Genomic DNA, 17750 nt, shown 5'->3' with positions numbered 1-17750 from the left:
CACTTCCAAAGTTATTAGCTGCGAGGTTTCTAAGCCAGGTTACCATTTTTGCATTCGTATATCATGAGGCTAACACGATGATACTTTTATGCCCAGGGAAGTCGAGACAATTTCCAATTTAATCTAAGATATTTTAATCAAATATTTCTTTCCGAATATTATATACTACTTTTCAACTTTGCAGGTGTTCATGAACATTTTGGTGTATGCATGGTATTTTTTCTCTTGCTTCAGAAATATTTGAAGCTATACTGTGTCTTCGAAGAAATGTTGATGAACTATGTGTGATTCTTTGGAAGGCAAGACGGAACTTTCAAAAATCTTGTTAAAATTGTAATTTCAACATACAATTTCGCATGATTTTTATCAAATCATTTGACAATAGAATCGCACTGTTTCCCATCAATGACTATACGGCCGCAGGATGACCATCTAGAATAGCTATCACGTAAGGGCACGAGGAGGGGTGAAATCAAACAATGAGTGCATCAAATTGTTACTTTTGGCAAATCTTGGGTAGGGGATCTAAAAACCAAGAGAATACCATGCTTGCTTATTGAAATAATAAGTGAAGAACTTCCAAAATTGACGTTTTTTAGCTCAACTATCAGTCAAGAAGATCTTTTGGTCTTTTGGTAAACTGAGACATTTTTTACCGTATCATAATGAGATATGCCATTCACACGTGGTAAGAGATTAGATCCTAAATTAATACTGTAATATGTAATACGAAGTTATTTGAAACGGAAAACAACGCACGACTTTTGGGCTTTTGTGGTAGATCTTGTGGTGGTTTCGTATTTCGTACACTGACAAAAATCCAATCATATCCATTATGTGTGGCACACATAAATTTTGACTATAGCATTTCCTACATAACGGCTATGTGAATTCGCATATCATATATGTGGAAAGACACATAAACGTTATAAACTAAAAAAACTTTATGTGGATTCTCCTATAGCGGGTGGTTATTGCCTGATTTTCCCAAAATTGCACGCGGCGAACCCTTCATGAAAGGTACCGCCACGCTTTCTGCACCCCGTTTACCTGATTCTTATGGGTGAATAGCATTGCGGTGTATCGTTTGGCGCGGCCGTACCTTTCGACAGTCATCCGCCGCATGAAGTTTTGTGCAAGTACCCATTTGGGAACATTACAAACGCCGCGCAGTGTGTCATACACGCTAAAAATGAACTACTCAAAATTGAGTCGAATCCGACTCATTTTCATTAAAAACGGGACAACTCAAAATTTGAGTAAAAGATACTACTTCAATAAAATGATGATTGCACTTAAACTAGGAGTCTGTTTGTCGTAAAATGCACTTAGATAGATAGATAAACTTGATTCGCATCTGTCGTATTAAAAATTGATGGAAGGCCAAGCTTAACTTTCGCGAAATCATCATTTTATTGAAGTAGTATCTTTTACTCAAAGTTTGAGTTGTCCCGAATTTAATGAAAATGAGTCGGATTCGACTCAATTTTGAGTAGTTCATTTTTAGCGTGTATCCAGAAAATCTGACAATAAGCCATTTTATGAAAGCTCAAATGACAGGAGACCTAACACTAATATTTACATTTTTCAAGGAACATTTGCGAAAATGGAATGAAATGATGATGATGATGACGAAATGATGATGGTTTGCCTGCAAATTTACCAAAACAAAGACCGAGCCGTCCACTCAAAATTTCGATCAGCTGTTCGAATCTGTCTCATAAAATGGCTTATACATATCAACGCACACATAAAGTTTATTTGGAATTTTTTTTTAAATTTTTGCCAATAAAAATGTGTGGATTTTTATTAGTGTAGGATTTCTAAGCCACCCACACTGAAAACCGAAACTACCCAAAAGTGGGTTGTTTGCACTCAAAACCGTGGTTTGGGCCAATAACCCAAATTTGAATAAAATGACTTTTCTGGCACTAGGTAGTTTGCCTTTAATCCCATGTAAACAATTTACCCAAAGCTGAGTTTAATTTATCCAAAGCGGACCTTGATCAACCCAAAATAGAGAATATTGAATTTACTTAAATTTGGGTTATTGGGCTGAGCAACCTCGGTGAGGTGTTTGCATCTTGCTCTAGTTTTGATAGCAATCATGGGAAAAAAAGGGAAAACTACCCAAATTTGGGTAAATTTTTTCAGCGATATTCTCAATAGTGCGTATATTGAACTCAAAGTTTGGGTTGATTTATCTGTCCGTGCAATCTCAAATAAATTGTTGATGTGCTGCTTAAATATTGTGTATCCGGAATAAATTTATACCGCTTTTTATACCGAAGTTGGATTTTTCTCCAGATACAGGCAACTTTCCCAACTTCGGAAGTAGTGCGCTGGATTCCCCTAAAGATGCGCTAAACAACGCATCCATTAGTTTGACAGATAAAACTTCGGAAGAAAGTTCGGTTCGGAAGTCCGGACTTCCGAATTCTAAGTTGGTGCTACGCCGACAATATAAAAATTATTATTTCATGGTGCCCATAAATCGCTAATATACCCTAGCTCACAAAGTTCAATTCTCACTGACAGCATAATTTTAAGCTTTCAAAGCTTCTGAAAAAATGACAAGTCTAGTCTTCTCACTTACAGCATAACGAGCAGGCATCAAAAAAACTAAAAGGATAACAAACAGCTGCCATCGAGCACCGATCCAAATCAGGACATTTTGTGGATTATCTTGAATCCTCCCAGAAGAAAAATGACTTTTACGAAAAGCGTTGACCAGACAACAATTCTGCAAGGAGATCGATCGAAGTAAGTACGAGATTAAAAACATCGAACCATATCACGTATACATTTGGCAAATTCACAGACTCAAGGACCTTCTGCGGCTTCGTCTGAATGCGTGCGGTTGGAGTGACCAAGTCCGGCTGCTGTGTCGGGAAGCCATCAAAGAACAGGATGCCATTAACTGCGACACCCTGGTGCAGCAAGTGACACCAAAAGCACGCGCCCTGATACCGGACACCGTCAAGAAGGAACTACTTCAAAAAATCAAAACAATTTTGGTTCAGCAGGAGGGAATTGATATCTAAATTAGTTATAGGGCTATTGGCGGACTATTTTAAGGAACTAAACTGATGACATTGGAATAAAAATATATATTATGTAGAAGTAATTTTACTGGGTAATAATTACTGCAAGGCTAAAACATGTCTCTGAGTTGGTTATTGATTTCTCAATAAGCATTTTCTATTGGCTATAATAAATTAACTCATGCATTTGAACATCAATGAAGAGAGTAAAAGATTTTATTTAACGTATTTCGTATGTCGCTAAAAGCGGTGCATATTATACAATAGTTTATCATATCTAAATAATTTAGCCGCAAAATACCGAAAAAAGAGAAGCGAAGCGCGCAACAGCTACAAAACAGCTGTTTATACAACCGTCGTTGGAACCGTTAGAAAGTGAATCGAATTGGTAACACTGGAGCTTTCCGACTTTGGGTTTTTGTTCAAACCACCGAACACGATCAGTTCGCCGTTTCCGCTGACCATAGTCGAAAAAGTGAAATGATCCGGTGCCCCTGCAATCAGTCCACTGTTTTTTGATTCCTGCCACTCGATCGATGGATCGCTGGTTAAAAGTTGCGAGATATCGCAAACGTAGATCGCTAGGCCGTTTCTCTTGATGCGTTTCGGCGTCACTGGAGCTCCTTCCGGGGACGGCGACATAACGTGTCGGGCAGCAACCGCTGCTGCTGCAGCAGCCGCGGCAGCAACTGCAGCGGCTTGCTCCTGCTGTTCTCGTTGTTCTCTTCGCATGGCTAGGATTTTTTCCTCCATTTTCCGGAGACGTTCGAGTTGACGTTCTCGAGAAGCGTTTACCGGTGGAGGATTGGTTGGAGGCACGCTGAAGGCTGCCATAGCCATATGGCCATGCTCAGCAGGAGCTTCGTTGAAGCGTTTTGGTAGCAAGCGATCGTCGTCTTGGTGGTGTCGGAATAGAGGACTTCGTATAGCAGGAACAGCCCTAGACGAGGGTCCAGGTGTTGCTGTGGTGCTATTTGGTGAGGGCAGTCTGGATGGGCCAGGTTTGGGTTCGGGATCACGTGCGGAGGAGTTTTGCGCGGGGATAGATGGGATCATCGGAGCTGCCGGTGGTGGAGCCAATTGGGGTCTTACTGGGTTTTGTCGTGGTGGTATATTAGGCTCTACTGCACGATGTCTATCGCCAGGATTGGCTTGGCGAGGTCTTCCTAAATTAGGTGGATGCAAACCTTGATTAGCTGGTCTATGTTGTCGTACGATTTGAAAATCATTGGGAGATGTTGGACCAAGCATAACTATTTTTGATCCCATATTACAGGCGGGATAGCTCCAATTATGTGTCACGGTTCCTCTCTTGTTGCGAATTTGAACGCTCTTCCAACGCCAAACATCGTTCGACATATCCAGCAGCCATGCATCGTTGAATATCCGATTGACACCACCAGTTCCACCGAGGATTAAAATATGATTCTCTCCAACGGCCATCTGGAACTGACCATAACGAGCAGGTGGTTTAACATCTGAAACCGATGGTCTCTTCCAAATAAATTTATCCAAATCCAGCACCCAAATGTCGTTTGAAGTTCCCAAGTTTTCCATCGTCTTTTGATATCCACCGAACACGATCATCTTGTTGCGGTGTACCGTAGCCGAGTGACCAGTCATCGGTGGCGGTCCAAAAGCTAGATTGTAAATAGTCCACCTAAAATAGTAAAGAGATTATTTGCAGCACATCTTCCGAGTTCGGAGATAAAACTCCTCACCTATTATCTGTAATATTGTAGGCATGTAACTCGTCGAAAAGAGTGCACAACTGAAAAGGTGCGTACGAGTGCCTCCATCCGCCAAACAGTACGAGAAATCCTTCATAGCAGACCAACGAGGCTCCGGCCTTCGGAGAAGGATACGTTCCCATTGAAATAGGGCGGATCCAAACGCGACGGCTCAAATCAAACTGCCACAGATCGTTGAAAGTCGTATCGTAAGACGATGCTCCCCCGAAAACGTACATTGAATTCCGATGCAATGAACTGGCGTGCGCGAACCGTGCCGCAATACTAGGCGTTTGAGTGTTCGGAATCTCCTGCCTCCAGCAGAGATTGAAGTCCACTAGCCCCTTCTGAAGTGCTGCTTTTTTTCTTATTTGGACGTCTATAATCGAAAAAAAAAATGTTTTCGTCGATTTCTTTACTTTGGTATACTGAATACTTACTCCTAGCAAGAGATGCCCATCGCTTGCAAACGGCCGAGCACTGCTCCAAATCCTGATAGGGCGGAATTAAACCAAAAACAAACTCCAAGATTTCATTCGGGAGGTCGTTTATGGATGCCATCGCGCTGAGTTTCGCCTTGAAACGACCAAAACACCAATCTGATTTACTCTGTACCGTCAAGTCTTACACTCCAGTTATCGATTTTTCGATCAAACATTAATGAACCTTGAAAAATTACAGAATAATGATGGATTTGCAAGCACAAATTTGTACATTAGTAAACACTTTTCTTTCTTTTCATTCGATAGTGTCACTCTTTTTCTTTTTTTGTCAGTTTGAATTTGTCAAAAACAAATCGCAGCCAGCTGATGGACGAGCCCGATTAAAAATTTACGGTAATTTCAAAATGCTGTGAGTAATAGCCTGTTCACTCGCAATCTACACGTGAAGAAAAAAACAGTAAAGCCCCAAACGCAATCCAGCTTTCCACGCTCGCCATAATGGCGGATGCTATAAACATTTTGACATTAACTGCTTCCCGACACTGAACTGAAATTTTCATCCAAGCAAACTATATATATTTGCAGTAACCAATAACAGCCAATGTGTTGTTTGTTGATCATCAACAAGAAAATTGATAATGGATTTTTTTCGAACAATTCCCATTATTTCATATTAAAATACTAATGTTTGTTTTATTTTAGAAACCCTAATCACTATTATGAGAGCAAATACTTTATGAAATGGACATCAAAATGTGTTTTTTCCGCAAGCTGAGAATCAGATCCCAAAGTCGCTGATGAACATGATGATTTACTTTTACCGGTGTAATAGTAGACGTAACAATATTAAATATCAGGAGGTACTTCGAATAGTACAAAGACGCCAAGTTATGCCATCTCAAGAATGTCCCTGCCCTCGAATATCGATTCACTGTGAACGAAATGTTATCGATTAATTCTTTTCGTATACGAAATCTAGCCCTTTGTCTCAAGCTAAAGAAAATTGTTCATTTCGTCTTTGTCCGTAAGAACATCTCCGTTTTGATTCCTGGGCATACAAGCATACAATTTTATCAGACACTCTCTTCCCATCAACAGAAGACGTGGCTCAAAAAGGTGTGTGATGCCAAAAATGCTATGCGACCACTATCTGCCTGCGCAAAAACTGTGGAACAATATGAAGACAGAGGGGGTCCAAAACAATGATAAAGAAGAGCTCACTTCCCGAAAGAACCGATGTTGATGAATTAAACGTTTGGACAGACCCAGATTGCCAACCGCTGTTTCTCCATGCTCAGCGGATATTCATGGTGTGACAGAACTCAATTTTTGCCATACGACCAGCGAAGAATTCCAAAAGATAGGAGATTCAGACGAATGCTACTGGAATAGATGAGATCTCATTTTCTTTCATTAAACTATTATGTCCTTTCATTCTTCCTCATCTGACTCACCTGTAAACACAATTATCGACACCGAAAATAAGTGAGTATTAGTCCCTGCCTTAATATTGTTACATCTGCTACTACACCGGCAAAAGTGAATCGCCATGTTTATCATCGACTTTGAGATCAGATTGTCAGCTTGCGGAATTTTTATGTCCATATAGCTATGAGGGTATCTAAATATCTAAAATAAAACAAAAATTAGTACTTTAATATAAAATTTGAAAGAATTCCATTATCAATTTTCTTATTGATGATCAACAAACAACACATTGGCTGTTATTGGTAACGAATAATATAGTTTGCTTGGATGGAAAATTCAGTTCAGTGTCGGGAAGCAGTTAATGTCAAATTTTTTATAGCATCCGCCATTATGGCGAGCGTGGAAAGCTGGATACAACGGAACGGCGACGGAAACGGAAAATTTGACAGTTAGCCCATATATTTTCTGTCAAATTTGCCGTTTCCGTCGCTGTTCCATTGTATTGCGTTTGGGGCTTAACCCCCCGCTTATCCGGACCTCGTTAGTCCGGATCTCGCTAATTCGGAATTTTCCAGATTAAAAAGTGTCAACACCCATTTAAACACATTATGCTGTCAGTTTTCAAATTTGTGCTGTGATTTTGTTTTGGTTCATTTGTATGGATTTGACAGTCGGATTAACGAGAGAAACACCGATAGTCCGGCCATACATTTGTCGGATCAGCGGGGGTATACTGTACTACAACAGATTATATAAGTGATTTTGTGAGTGAGGCCATTTTGCCCCAGGGGTGCATTTTGGACCGTTCTCCCCAATAAGAGATCGGCAAAGACGCCATCTTGTTTTCAATCTAACCGTCAAAAGCGGTTCCAAATCGACTTGTTTACTGTTTTCACCTTGGTTTTCACCCATAAATAAGAGTCATGCAAAAAGTTCAAGTATTGCCAGTATTAGAGCATCATTATCGGTCGCCAGCATCCCGCATAATAAAAAACAACATGTTATATGGTCAGAATCATTATTACGATGTAAGATATAGCTTCACAGTTTACGTTGTGGTTATCGAATACTTTTCGATCGATTAAACCATAACTGCTCGACAACATCACTAAATGTCAACATATAACATGCTGTCTGTAAAATGTTCTTTATTTCCTGCATTATATGTCAACATTTTATCATACTGTTGACCGAAAATTTTGCACGCGAAAACAGACGATTTTTTATGGTGACATAACTTAACAACCCATTCAACATATTGTTATTTGTCAAATAACCGTACCACAAACTGTTAAAACTTTAAATGAGATTGTTCATTTACAGTTGTCAACAGTAAAGGATACTGTTGTCGACCGCACGGGAAAATATCCATGTACAGTTTGTAATTATGCGGGATTTTAATCACCCGCGCAGCGCTTTCATTTTAGTTTCGTCACTCGTTTCCGTATCGGTCACTATTTTCGGCTCTCAATTTGGTTGCTGTATTCCGTACCGGTGACGTTTGACAGATGACAGTTCATCAAATAGCAGCGCTCTTATCGCGCTACTAAATTTGGTCACCTGTCAGTCGCGCTACTGGTTTAACAGCGCGTTTAGTAGCGACCGGTAAAGTGTCAAGTTACACACTTAACCAGTATTTCGATGTTCGGTATTTTGTTTACTGAGTTTCAACTGCAAAATTTCTTTTTTACTGAAATACTAGTTTTTTAGTGGACCTCCAATGATTGTCAGTAATAAATTCCCGAGTTCCGGTAAAAAATTATGTTTATTGTTCTGACGTTTGCTTATTTTTACTGAACAGATCATTAAATTCGTAAATTGCTGAAATGCACAAAAAGTCGGTACAAATCAAAACAGCATCACCGGTGAAAAATGAAAATTTACCGACTAGTCATTAGAAAGATACTGAACGCAATTGTTGAGTCCTTTGCTGTTGTTTACTTGATGTTTATTTACCACCTCGTAAAATATTTCGTCGGACGCAAGTCTAATATAACAATAATCTTAAGTGCGAAATAATCGATAGTTGATTCTTGTTTGTGAGAGCAGCCTCCTCCCGGCTGTGGTAGACAGCATCCAACGGGGACACGCCACTGGCCGCCATCAGCATCTCCGTTTCAATGTTCGCTTCCCACTCTGTTTTAAAGGCGGCTTTGAGATCCTGCAGCATGGCTACTGCTGCTCCGGACATCTAGTTTTGCATGGTTTGCGTCTGAACAGCGGTATGTTTCTCAGGCCAAACACGTTCAAAAAGAACCACGACGCGGATGATACCCAAACCAATTCAATACCCCGCTGCAACATCGGCTTGAAGCGCAGCGTCAGCGGGAATGGAACCGTCACGAACCTGGAGAACATCCAATTGATCCACCGATCACTATTATCGGTAGAACGTTGATAAAGTTACCCTTGACCGTATTGAACAACATTGCGGTTCTGATGACGCATTTCAACTTGTTTTACACATCTGTGCGGAAAAAATGTGGTACCCAATATAATTAAGCGAGAACAACGCGTTTTATCAAACCCCCTCGGTGGGGGCGCCTATCCTAATCAGTTTTTTTTCCAACTTGTATACAAGTGCGATTGTTTTGTTTTCATGGCTTGTAATAATTCGAAGAGGTTTTTGCCTTTTTTATCGTTGTTCGTTATCTATTGAGAGCGATTTCTGCAAACCCTGTTCGTTGTTGAAGTTATTCTGTCTCATAGCAAACCACTGCGGGTGGGGAATTTGCCGTTCTCACGGAGAAGCCGCGTGCAGATCATTACCTGACTGTCTTGAATCTGTGTCAAGTCAATTCAACCTTTTTCTGGGATGAAATCGATGAAATCAATATCGAATAGTCCGAAAGGTGATGATCAGAAACGGCTGAAACACCCAATGTCTGCAAAATCTGGCAGAATTTAAAACCAAATCCCTGAAATTTCTCCATACTTATATTTTATGCGAAGTGAAATATTTCCCAAAAAATAAATCCTCATTTACTGACTAACTCAGTTATGTTCACATAAACAAACTACCTTATTACCGATTGTAATGTTTATTTGACATTTCTCGTTTATGCTGACAACTCGGTAATGTAAAATATTGCTGTTGAAATTACTGGGCGAACCGTAGTCCAAAAACTCAGTAAAATTTTACCGACTCCGGTAAAATAAAGTAGGTGTGTATGATACTGCGCTGCCAAACGGCTTATATTCACCACCGGTAATCTTGCTCTTATTTCCACGATATCACACTAGAGTGGGGCGTCATGGTCATTTTTTCAAATCAATGGTTTTTCGGAGCCACTCTGGGTCCTGAACAACTGTGCAGAATTTGGGACCGATTTGTTGCTTCCTCGCTTTCCGCATCGCGTTTGAAGTTTGTATGGAAATTAGTATGGGAGAACGTATATTTTTGCATTTCTACTACTAACGGCTTCAGTTCATCGTAAACCAAGTGGCACATTGCGTTAAAGTATAACCCAAAGGATACCGAAAAAGCTGAAGAAGGTACGTTGCTGGAACGTCCACGAAAAAAGTTATAACGCTTAGAACATTGAGTGTTCAAACCATATGCAAAAAATCGTTTATTCTGCCAGCACTGCCGTACTACGTAGATCAATAATTTAATTGAGTGTTATTTCAAAATATTTGATCTTATAGGGCTTTAGAGCTAATGGGAGCTATCCGGAATCATTTCTCGCTTAACTTTTCAAAAGGACCTAAGTAACATTTTTTTCATGATTTAATTTAAATAGCGCAATCAACAGAACAACATGAAAGCTATCGATTGCAGTATTCAAATTAATTCATGAAAAAAATGTTACTTAGGTCCTTTTGAAAAGTTAAGCGAGATTTCTCGCTTAACTTTTCAAAAGGACCTAAGTAACATTTTTTTCATGATTTAATTTGAATACTGCAATCGATAGCTCTCATGTTGTTCTGTTGATTGCGCTATTTAAATTAAATCATGAAAAAAATGTTACTTAGGTCCTTTTGAAAAGTTAAGCGGCATTTCACAAAGAAAAAAATGCGACGAGAAGGAAGATGGGTTTTGCCCTTCGAGAACCATAGGTTGTCCGGTAGTGCTGGCAGAAACATTGATTTCCCGCTTAACTTTTCAAAAGGACCTAAGTAACATTTTTTTCATGATTTAATTTAAATAGCGCAATCAACAGAACAACATGAGAGCTATCGATTGCAGTATTCAAATTAAATCATGAAAAAAATGTTACTTAGGTCCTTTTGAAAAGTTAAGCGAGATTTCTTGCATATGGTTTACACAATCAATTTTCGAAACGTAATAACATTTTTTGTAGATCTTCCAGCTACGTACCTTCTTCGACAAAGTCTTTTAGCATCTTCCAGACTAGATGCTAACGTATTGAGTCACATGATTGATGATAAATTGAAGCCGCTTAGAGCAAAAATGTAAATGTAAATTTTCCATGTAAATTTAAAATGCGATGCGGCATGCGAGGTTGCAACCAATCGAGCCCATATTTTGCACAGTTGATTGGGGTCCCAAAACGATTCAGAAAAACCTTGATCTCACTTGATCGGACGAAGTTTGCGTTTTTCCATACAACTGCGCCCCACTCTAATATCACACCTTTTCATACGTTGCCATTTCGACAGTTTTTCACTCCGCCGGTCTCTAGTTAAAGGGTTGCTAGTTTGTACTACATAATTTTTCTCAGTGTGTTTTCTCAGCGAAGCGGAATGCTGTCAGTTTAATAAATCATTCAAAATTGGAATTATGATTTTGGGCAGTGTAGCGGCAAAATGTCAAACAGTTCTATCTCCTGTTTACAAACGTTTCCAGAGTGCATTTCGCATCATTTTTATTACTTTCTGCTTACATACTTTTTTATTTAACTAATTAAATTGTTCAACCGTTTAATGAAACATGCCGATTTCCTCGGAAGTGAATCTAGCGGATGTTTTCTTTGTAAGTCATTAAATTTCCACCATTTAATTATCCTACATTCTCCTAATCACATATTTCCTCCGAATCCAGAACGAGGAGGACCTTCCCTACGAAGAGGAAATCCTCCGCAATGCATACTCGGTGAAGCACTGGATGCGATACGTGGAACACAAACGTAACGCACCCAAATTCGTGATAAACACCGTGTTCGAGCGAGCGCTCAAGGAACTTCCCGGTTCGTACAAACTGTGGTACAACTATTTGAGAACATTGCGGCGGCAGGTCAAGGGAAAATGCATCACAGATCCGGAGTATGAGGAGGTGAACAATGCCTTCGAGCGGGCGTTGGTTTTTATGCACAAAATGCCTCGGATTTGGATGGACTACTGCTCGTTCATGACCGGTCAGTGCCGGATCACGCGCACTCGACAGGTGAGGTTTTCTATTTTTGTAATAACTTTAACAACGTTAACAATAATACGAGATGATGTTCAATAATCTCCAGGTGTTCGACAGGGCGCTTCGAGCCTTACCGATAACGCAGCATCAAAGGATATGGCCACTGTATCTTGAGTTTTTGGGAAAATTTGATATTCCCGAAACGGCGGTGAGAGTGTGGAGGAGGTATTTGAAGCTGTGTCCCGAGGATGCGGAGGAATATGTGGAGTTTTTGACTGGGATAGGACACCTGGATGAGGCGGCCCAACAGTTGGCCAGTATTGTGGACAATGAAAACTTCGTGTCGAAACACGGCAAGTCGAATCATCAACTGTGGAACGAATTGTGCGAGTTGATCTCCAAGAATCCGGACAAAGTTCACTCATTGAATGTGGATGCGATTATTCGGGGAGGGTTGAGGCGATACACAGACCAGCTGGGCCATTTGTGGAACTCGTTAGCGGATTACTACGTAAGGAGTGGTTTGTTTGACAGAGCGAGGGATATTTACGAAGAGGCAATCCAAACTGTAACGACTGTGCGGGACTTCAGTCAGGTGTTTGATGCGTATGCTCAATTTGAGGAGTTGAGCTTGAGTAAGGTGATGGAGGAGATGGCCAAGAACCCTACCCCCACGGAAGCTGATGAAATTGACGTGGAACTAAGAATGGCTCGGTTTGAATATCTAATGGAACGTAGATTGCTTTTGTTGAACAGTGTTCTGCTCAGACAGAACCCACATAACGTTGCAGAGTGGCACAAACGAATAGAGTTGTATGAAGGGAAACCTCATGAGATAATCAACACCTACACGGAGGCAGTGCACACGGTGCAGCCAAAGCTGGCCGTGGGAAAGCTGTACACCCTTTGGGTGGAATTCGCCAAATTCTACGAAAAAAATAAACAGTTGGATGATGCTCGGATTGTTTTTGAGAAAGCTGTTCAAGTCGACTATCTCAAGGTAGATGAACTGGCCAGCGTTTGGTGCGAATGGGCCGAGATGGAAATTAGGACGGAGAACTTTGAAAACGCGCTGAAAATAATGCAAAGAGCAACGGCCATGCCCAAGCGGAAGGTCGCGTATCATGATGACACGGAGACGGTACAAATGCGTGTTTATAAATCTTTGAAACTGTGGTCCATGTACGCTGATTTGGAGGAATCGTTCGGAACGTTCCAAACTTGCAAGCAAGTTTATGATAGAATCATTGATTTGAAGATTTGTACTCCTCAAATAATCATCAACTACGGTCTGTTCCTTGAAGAGCATAACTATTTTGAGGAGGCGTTCAAGGCTTATGAGAAGGGCATCTCACTTTTCAAATGGCCAAATGTTTACGATATATGGAATACGTATTTGACAAAGTTCCTCAAGCGCTATGGCGGCCAAAAGCTGGAGCGTGCTCGCGATTTGTTTGAGCAATGTTTGGACGGTTGCCCTCCAGAACTCGCCAAACACCTTTATCTTTTGTATGCCAAACTCGAGGAAGATCACGGCTTGGCTCGACATGCGATGGCCGTCTATGAACGAGCCACGACCGCCGTAAAAGAGGACGAAGCATTTGCCATGTTCAATCTGTACATCAAGAAAGCGGCGGAAATTTACGGAATACCTCGAACACGACAGATCTATGAGAAGGCTATTGAAGTCCTTCCGGAGGCGCAATCCCGACAGATGTGTTCGTTGTTTGCAGAAATGGAAACCAAACTGGGCGAAATCGATCGAGCCCGAGCGATCTATGCTCATTGCAGTCAGATGTGCGATCCGCGCATAACTGCGGAATTTTGGCAAACTTGGAAGGAGTTTGAAATCCGCCACGGCAACGAGGACACGATGAGGGAAATGCTTCGAATCAAACGTTCCATCCAGGCGACGTACAACACCCAGATCAACATGATGTCGGCCACGCTGATCAATTCGGCTGTAACGGGAGCCGGTTCGGAACCGCGAGATGCAATGCGGGCGTTGGAGGCAAAAGCAGCGGAAACAAGTGCGAGGGCGATTGCGGCCGTCGGAGCCAGCGGAGGAAACATCATGTTCGTCCGGGGGGAAACCCAGGGTGGATCGAAGAAGGACGACAAGGTGGTCAATCCGGACGAGATCGATATCGACGAGGATGAGGATGACGAAGAGGAAGAGGATGGAGATGGGGAGGAGGGCGCCGAGGAAGAGGATGTCAGCAAGAAAATGCCTGTTGAGAAGCAAGCCATTCCGTCGAAGTTGTTCGGTAGTTTGCGACGTGATGAGGATGAGCAAGATGAAGAGGATGATTAGAAGATTACGATGGTAAATAAAAGTTGTATGGATGAATTATAAATGTGTAATGGGAAAATCTTTAAAAATCATACACCCGTAAATTCAACTCAAATATAATCTAAATCCAAATAAAATCCAGTTCAAATCCAAACCATATTCACATCTTTTGCAAATTTAATTTAAGTCCATTCAAAATCTAATCCAAATCCAATCCGAAAATCTAAATTTCGCTTCAATTCTGTTTCCAATTAAATATCGCTAAATCCAATGTGAAATACCTTCTATAAATATAATTATTGTTGTTTATTGTTTATTGTTTGCTTTTAAATTCATCTGACAAAACATTATCTTAATGAATAAAATCTTATTAACTAATTTGCATATCCTAATTAATCTGCCGAATGAAAGTTACCAATGGAAGATTGAAATCGAAGTTAGCGTACACCGTGTTGAAGGATGCATGGATCGGTTCATGTGAGCCGTATTGTCTATTGCGGGTTTCAAGAGAGAGAAAATTCCGTGGTCTCATTATCCGTTCCGGTGCGTACATATTGAACTGGCGCAGAATTTCTGGAGAGTCTATGAATCCGGTCAATAATTTTTCAGTACAAGTTATTTTTGCGATTCGACGTCGCTTTTCCAGAGTGTCAATTCCTATCAGTCTGCATCGATTCGCATATAGGGGTAAATTCACCGGATCGCGCCAAGGTAAGTGTCGCAAGACACGAAAAACGAATTTCTTCTGTACGGACTCAGTTCTATCTATCCAGTATGCATCAGACGATGCAACAATACACTAGTTGAGATCGTATAAGCGAACAGTAGACCGATCGTAAACAAAATGGGTCTCGAAAGTCATTCGCAATTTTGAAGATGAATCCGAGCGTACGGTTGGCCTTATTAATGATTTCATTGTAGTGGTGCTTGAAAGAAAGCCCCTGATCTAAAAGCACTCCCAAATCTTTTTCAAACCACTCATTCCAAAAAAATCCCGGCCATGCTGTATTCAAATTTGTACTACTGGATGCATCTTACGGTGAAATGAAATTGATTTGCATGTTTGAATACCAAGCGTCAGATTGTTAGTGGTACACCAGAGCTCGAATTTGGTTACAAGCTCCTGCAGTTGCACACAATCTCCAATGCTGTTGATTACCATGTATATTTTAAGATCATCAGCAAAGAATAGACGGCAGCCGGGTGGAAGTACATTTGCAACTTCATTGATGAATAGAGAGAAAAGCAGGGGTCCAAGGTTACTGCCCTGAGGCACTCCAGAGGGGTTTGAAAAAATAGCAGATTCAGCACTTCCAATTTTGACACAAACCGTGCGATCAGTGAGATATGTTTCAAGCCAGGAAACAAATTCCGAGCTTTGCGAGTCTGCTGAGCAAGATACCATGATCAACTCTATCGAACGCCGCCTTGAGGTCAGTATAGATTGCGTCCACTTGTCTGCCTGAATCGATATTGCGGATACAGAGTGACACAAACTCAATAAGATTAGTTGACGTTGACCTCTTGGAGTAAAATCCGTGCTGAGATGTCGTAATGTAGTTTTACAGCTTGCAAACAAAGCTTCGTTAATAATAATTTCGAATATTTTTGAGCAGCTGCACAGAGAAGTTATACCTCTATAATTCTCAACGTTCGATTTGTCACCTTTCTTAAGAACTGGGAACATGTACGAAAATTTCCATTGCGTAGGGTACTGGCTTTGTCGTAGTGATAAATTAAATAGTAACGTAAGAGGTGACACCAACGTGCTTGAGCATCTTTTCAGAATAGGTGAAGGAATACCATCGGGTCCATCAGCTGCAGATGATTTCAGCTTTCTTATTGCAGATCCAACATCTTGCTCGTTAATCCGGAAGCAGCGAAAGTCGAAAACGTTCTCTGGCGTTTGTCGGGTGGCATTTTCGATTTGACTATTAGTCGCAACATGGCTGTTGAACGCGTGCATGAAATGAGATGCAAACAATTCGCATTTATCCTCGTATGACTGAGCCCAACGTTCTTCAAAGTGCATCGATGATGGAAGACCACTCTCCTTCCTCTTAGAGTCAACAAACGACCAGAATCGTTTCGGATTTTGTCGTAGGTCTCGTTGCATTCGTACAACATATTTACCGTACAAGAATCGATTGTACAGTCGGTAGTCATTGCTGCAGCGGGTGAAATGTTGCTTCGTGTAGGCGTTACGATGATTGGAATATTGTCTTGAGGCAGCTGCTCTCAGCCTCTTTAGACTGCGTAGACGACAATTCGACCATGGAGGTTTAGGTACAGGTAGTTTCAGAGGCACATGAGTTTGAAAAATTCTGTTGATAGTGTCACAGAAATATTCAACACCCTCGTCAATATTTTGTGCAGTCTCAATCGGTGACCAGTCAATCTGGGCGAACTCTACCTGAAGTGCTTCAAAGTCGGATCGTCGGAAATTGTATGTGGGAGCAACAGGGGACTCATCATAAACGATTGGCGTAGGCAGCATCAGTAATAAATAGAGCGCTGGGTGATCGGCGTCAAGATTTACCAGTGGATCGATAGATTCTCGTACTGCACAACAATCGAGAGCAGGTTCATTGGCAAAGACTAGGTCCAGATAACGCCCATTTTGGTTGGACACCATGTTAAGCTGTGCTAGTTCGTTAAAACACATACCATCGATGAGTGCGCTGGCAGAGGCAGAAAGTATTGAATTTGAGGCAGGCTTTGGGAGTCCATCATCTGATATTTCCCACAACAATCGTGGTTGATTGTAGTCACCAAACTGAAGAAAAATATCGTTGTGTTTCAAACCAGCCATGACGTTTCGAATGGAATCTAGATGGTTATGAATGCAAGACAGATCGTTTCGACGATCGGGCGGAAGATACAGAACGCCAATGCTAATATGTTTGGTCTCACATTTGATTCTGACCCACAATTGTTCCAAAGAGTAACTGATCAAAGCAGGGTCGAGGAAGCAGGTAAGCCTTGAAGAGACAGCAATCAGAACACCACCGCCGCGGGTTTTCTGGCTGTTTAGAGGACAACGATCAGTTCTGAAAACTGTGTACTTATCCCCGAAAAATTGTGTAGAAAGCAGGCGCGCGTCTAGCCACGTCTCAGTCAACACGATGACGTCATAATTGCAATCCAACGCCGCGATGAAAAAGTCATCAATTTTGGTTCTCAAACCGCGCTCGTTCTGATAAAAAACGCTGATGCTCTCGGCACTGGAAGGACACTTGTTGTCACGTTGCTTCGGCGACGATTGATTCACAACTCGGTTTTGTGGTGCGTAACTGCAAGTGTTATGTACATCAGGAAGAGAACTGTTCGGACGGCATATATACTTGCCTGCAGTGGGAGTTTGGATTATAATAACTTATCGTACAAAAGCCCAAGTCCTGAAGTTAGATGGGACACTAAACCGACTTGACACGACGGCCCTCCGACGAGACACGAGATTTGTGCAGGCCCCAATAAGCCGCCTTTTAAACTTTTCAT

General features: G+C 41.3%; 3 protein-coding genes and 1 pseudogene across 3 annotated transcripts; 2 read left to right on the top strand and 2 right to left on the bottom strand.

Moving 5' to 3' along the window:
• Nucleotides 1–2590: 2590 nt before the first annotated feature.
• Nucleotides 2591–3123, top strand: LOC134226070 (enhancer of yellow 2 transcription factor). The gene is made up of 2 exons (XM_062706589.1): nucleotides 2591–2763; nucleotides 2822–3123. The coding sequence occupies exons 1-2, from the start codon at nucleotides 2708–2710 to the stop codon at nucleotides 3042–3044; spliced, it is 279 nt and encodes a 92-aa protein (XP_062562573.1). The 5' UTR covers nucleotides 2591–2707; the 3' UTR covers nucleotides 3045–3123.
• Nucleotides 3124–3232: 109 nt separating this feature from the next.
• LOC134226069 (F-box only protein 42) lies at nucleotides 3233–5556 on the bottom strand. Its single transcript, XM_062706588.1, has 3 exons — nucleotides 5215–5556; nucleotides 4766–5153; nucleotides 3233–4704 (listed from the first exon to the last, which is right to left on the bottom strand). The coding sequence occupies exons 1-3, from the start codon at nucleotides 5333–5335 to the stop codon at nucleotides 3390–3392; spliced, it is 1824 nt and encodes a 607-aa protein (XP_062562572.1). The 5' UTR covers nucleotides 5336–5556; the 3' UTR covers nucleotides 3233–3389.
• Nucleotides 5557–8560: 3004 nt separating this feature from the next.
• Nucleotides 8561–9697, bottom strand: LOC134222812 (ER membrane protein complex subunit 3-like; annotated as a pseudogene).
• Nucleotides 9698–11412: 1715 nt separating this feature from the next.
• On the top strand, nucleotides 11413–14316 carry LOC134226068 (pre-mRNA-splicing factor syf1 homolog). Its single transcript, XM_062706587.1, has 3 exons — nucleotides 11413–11581; nucleotides 11651–11992; nucleotides 12066–14316. The coding sequence occupies exons 1-3, from the start codon at nucleotides 11540–11542 to the stop codon at nucleotides 14271–14273; spliced, it is 2592 nt and encodes an 863-aa protein (XP_062562571.1). The 5' UTR covers nucleotides 11413–11539; the 3' UTR covers nucleotides 14274–14316.
• Nucleotides 14317–17750: the final 3434 nt, after the last annotated feature.

This window comes from Armigeres subalbatus, chromosome 3, assembly GCF_024139115.2.
Source record: "Armigeres subalbatus isolate Guangzhou_Male chromosome 3, GZ_Asu_2, whole genome shotgun sequence".
NCBI classification, from domain to species: domain Eukaryota; kingdom Metazoa; phylum Arthropoda; class Insecta; order Diptera; family Culicidae; genus Armigeres; species Armigeres subalbatus.
Note: the sequence above shows the minus strand (reverse complement) of the source record. Positions and strands in the feature narration are given on the sequence as shown.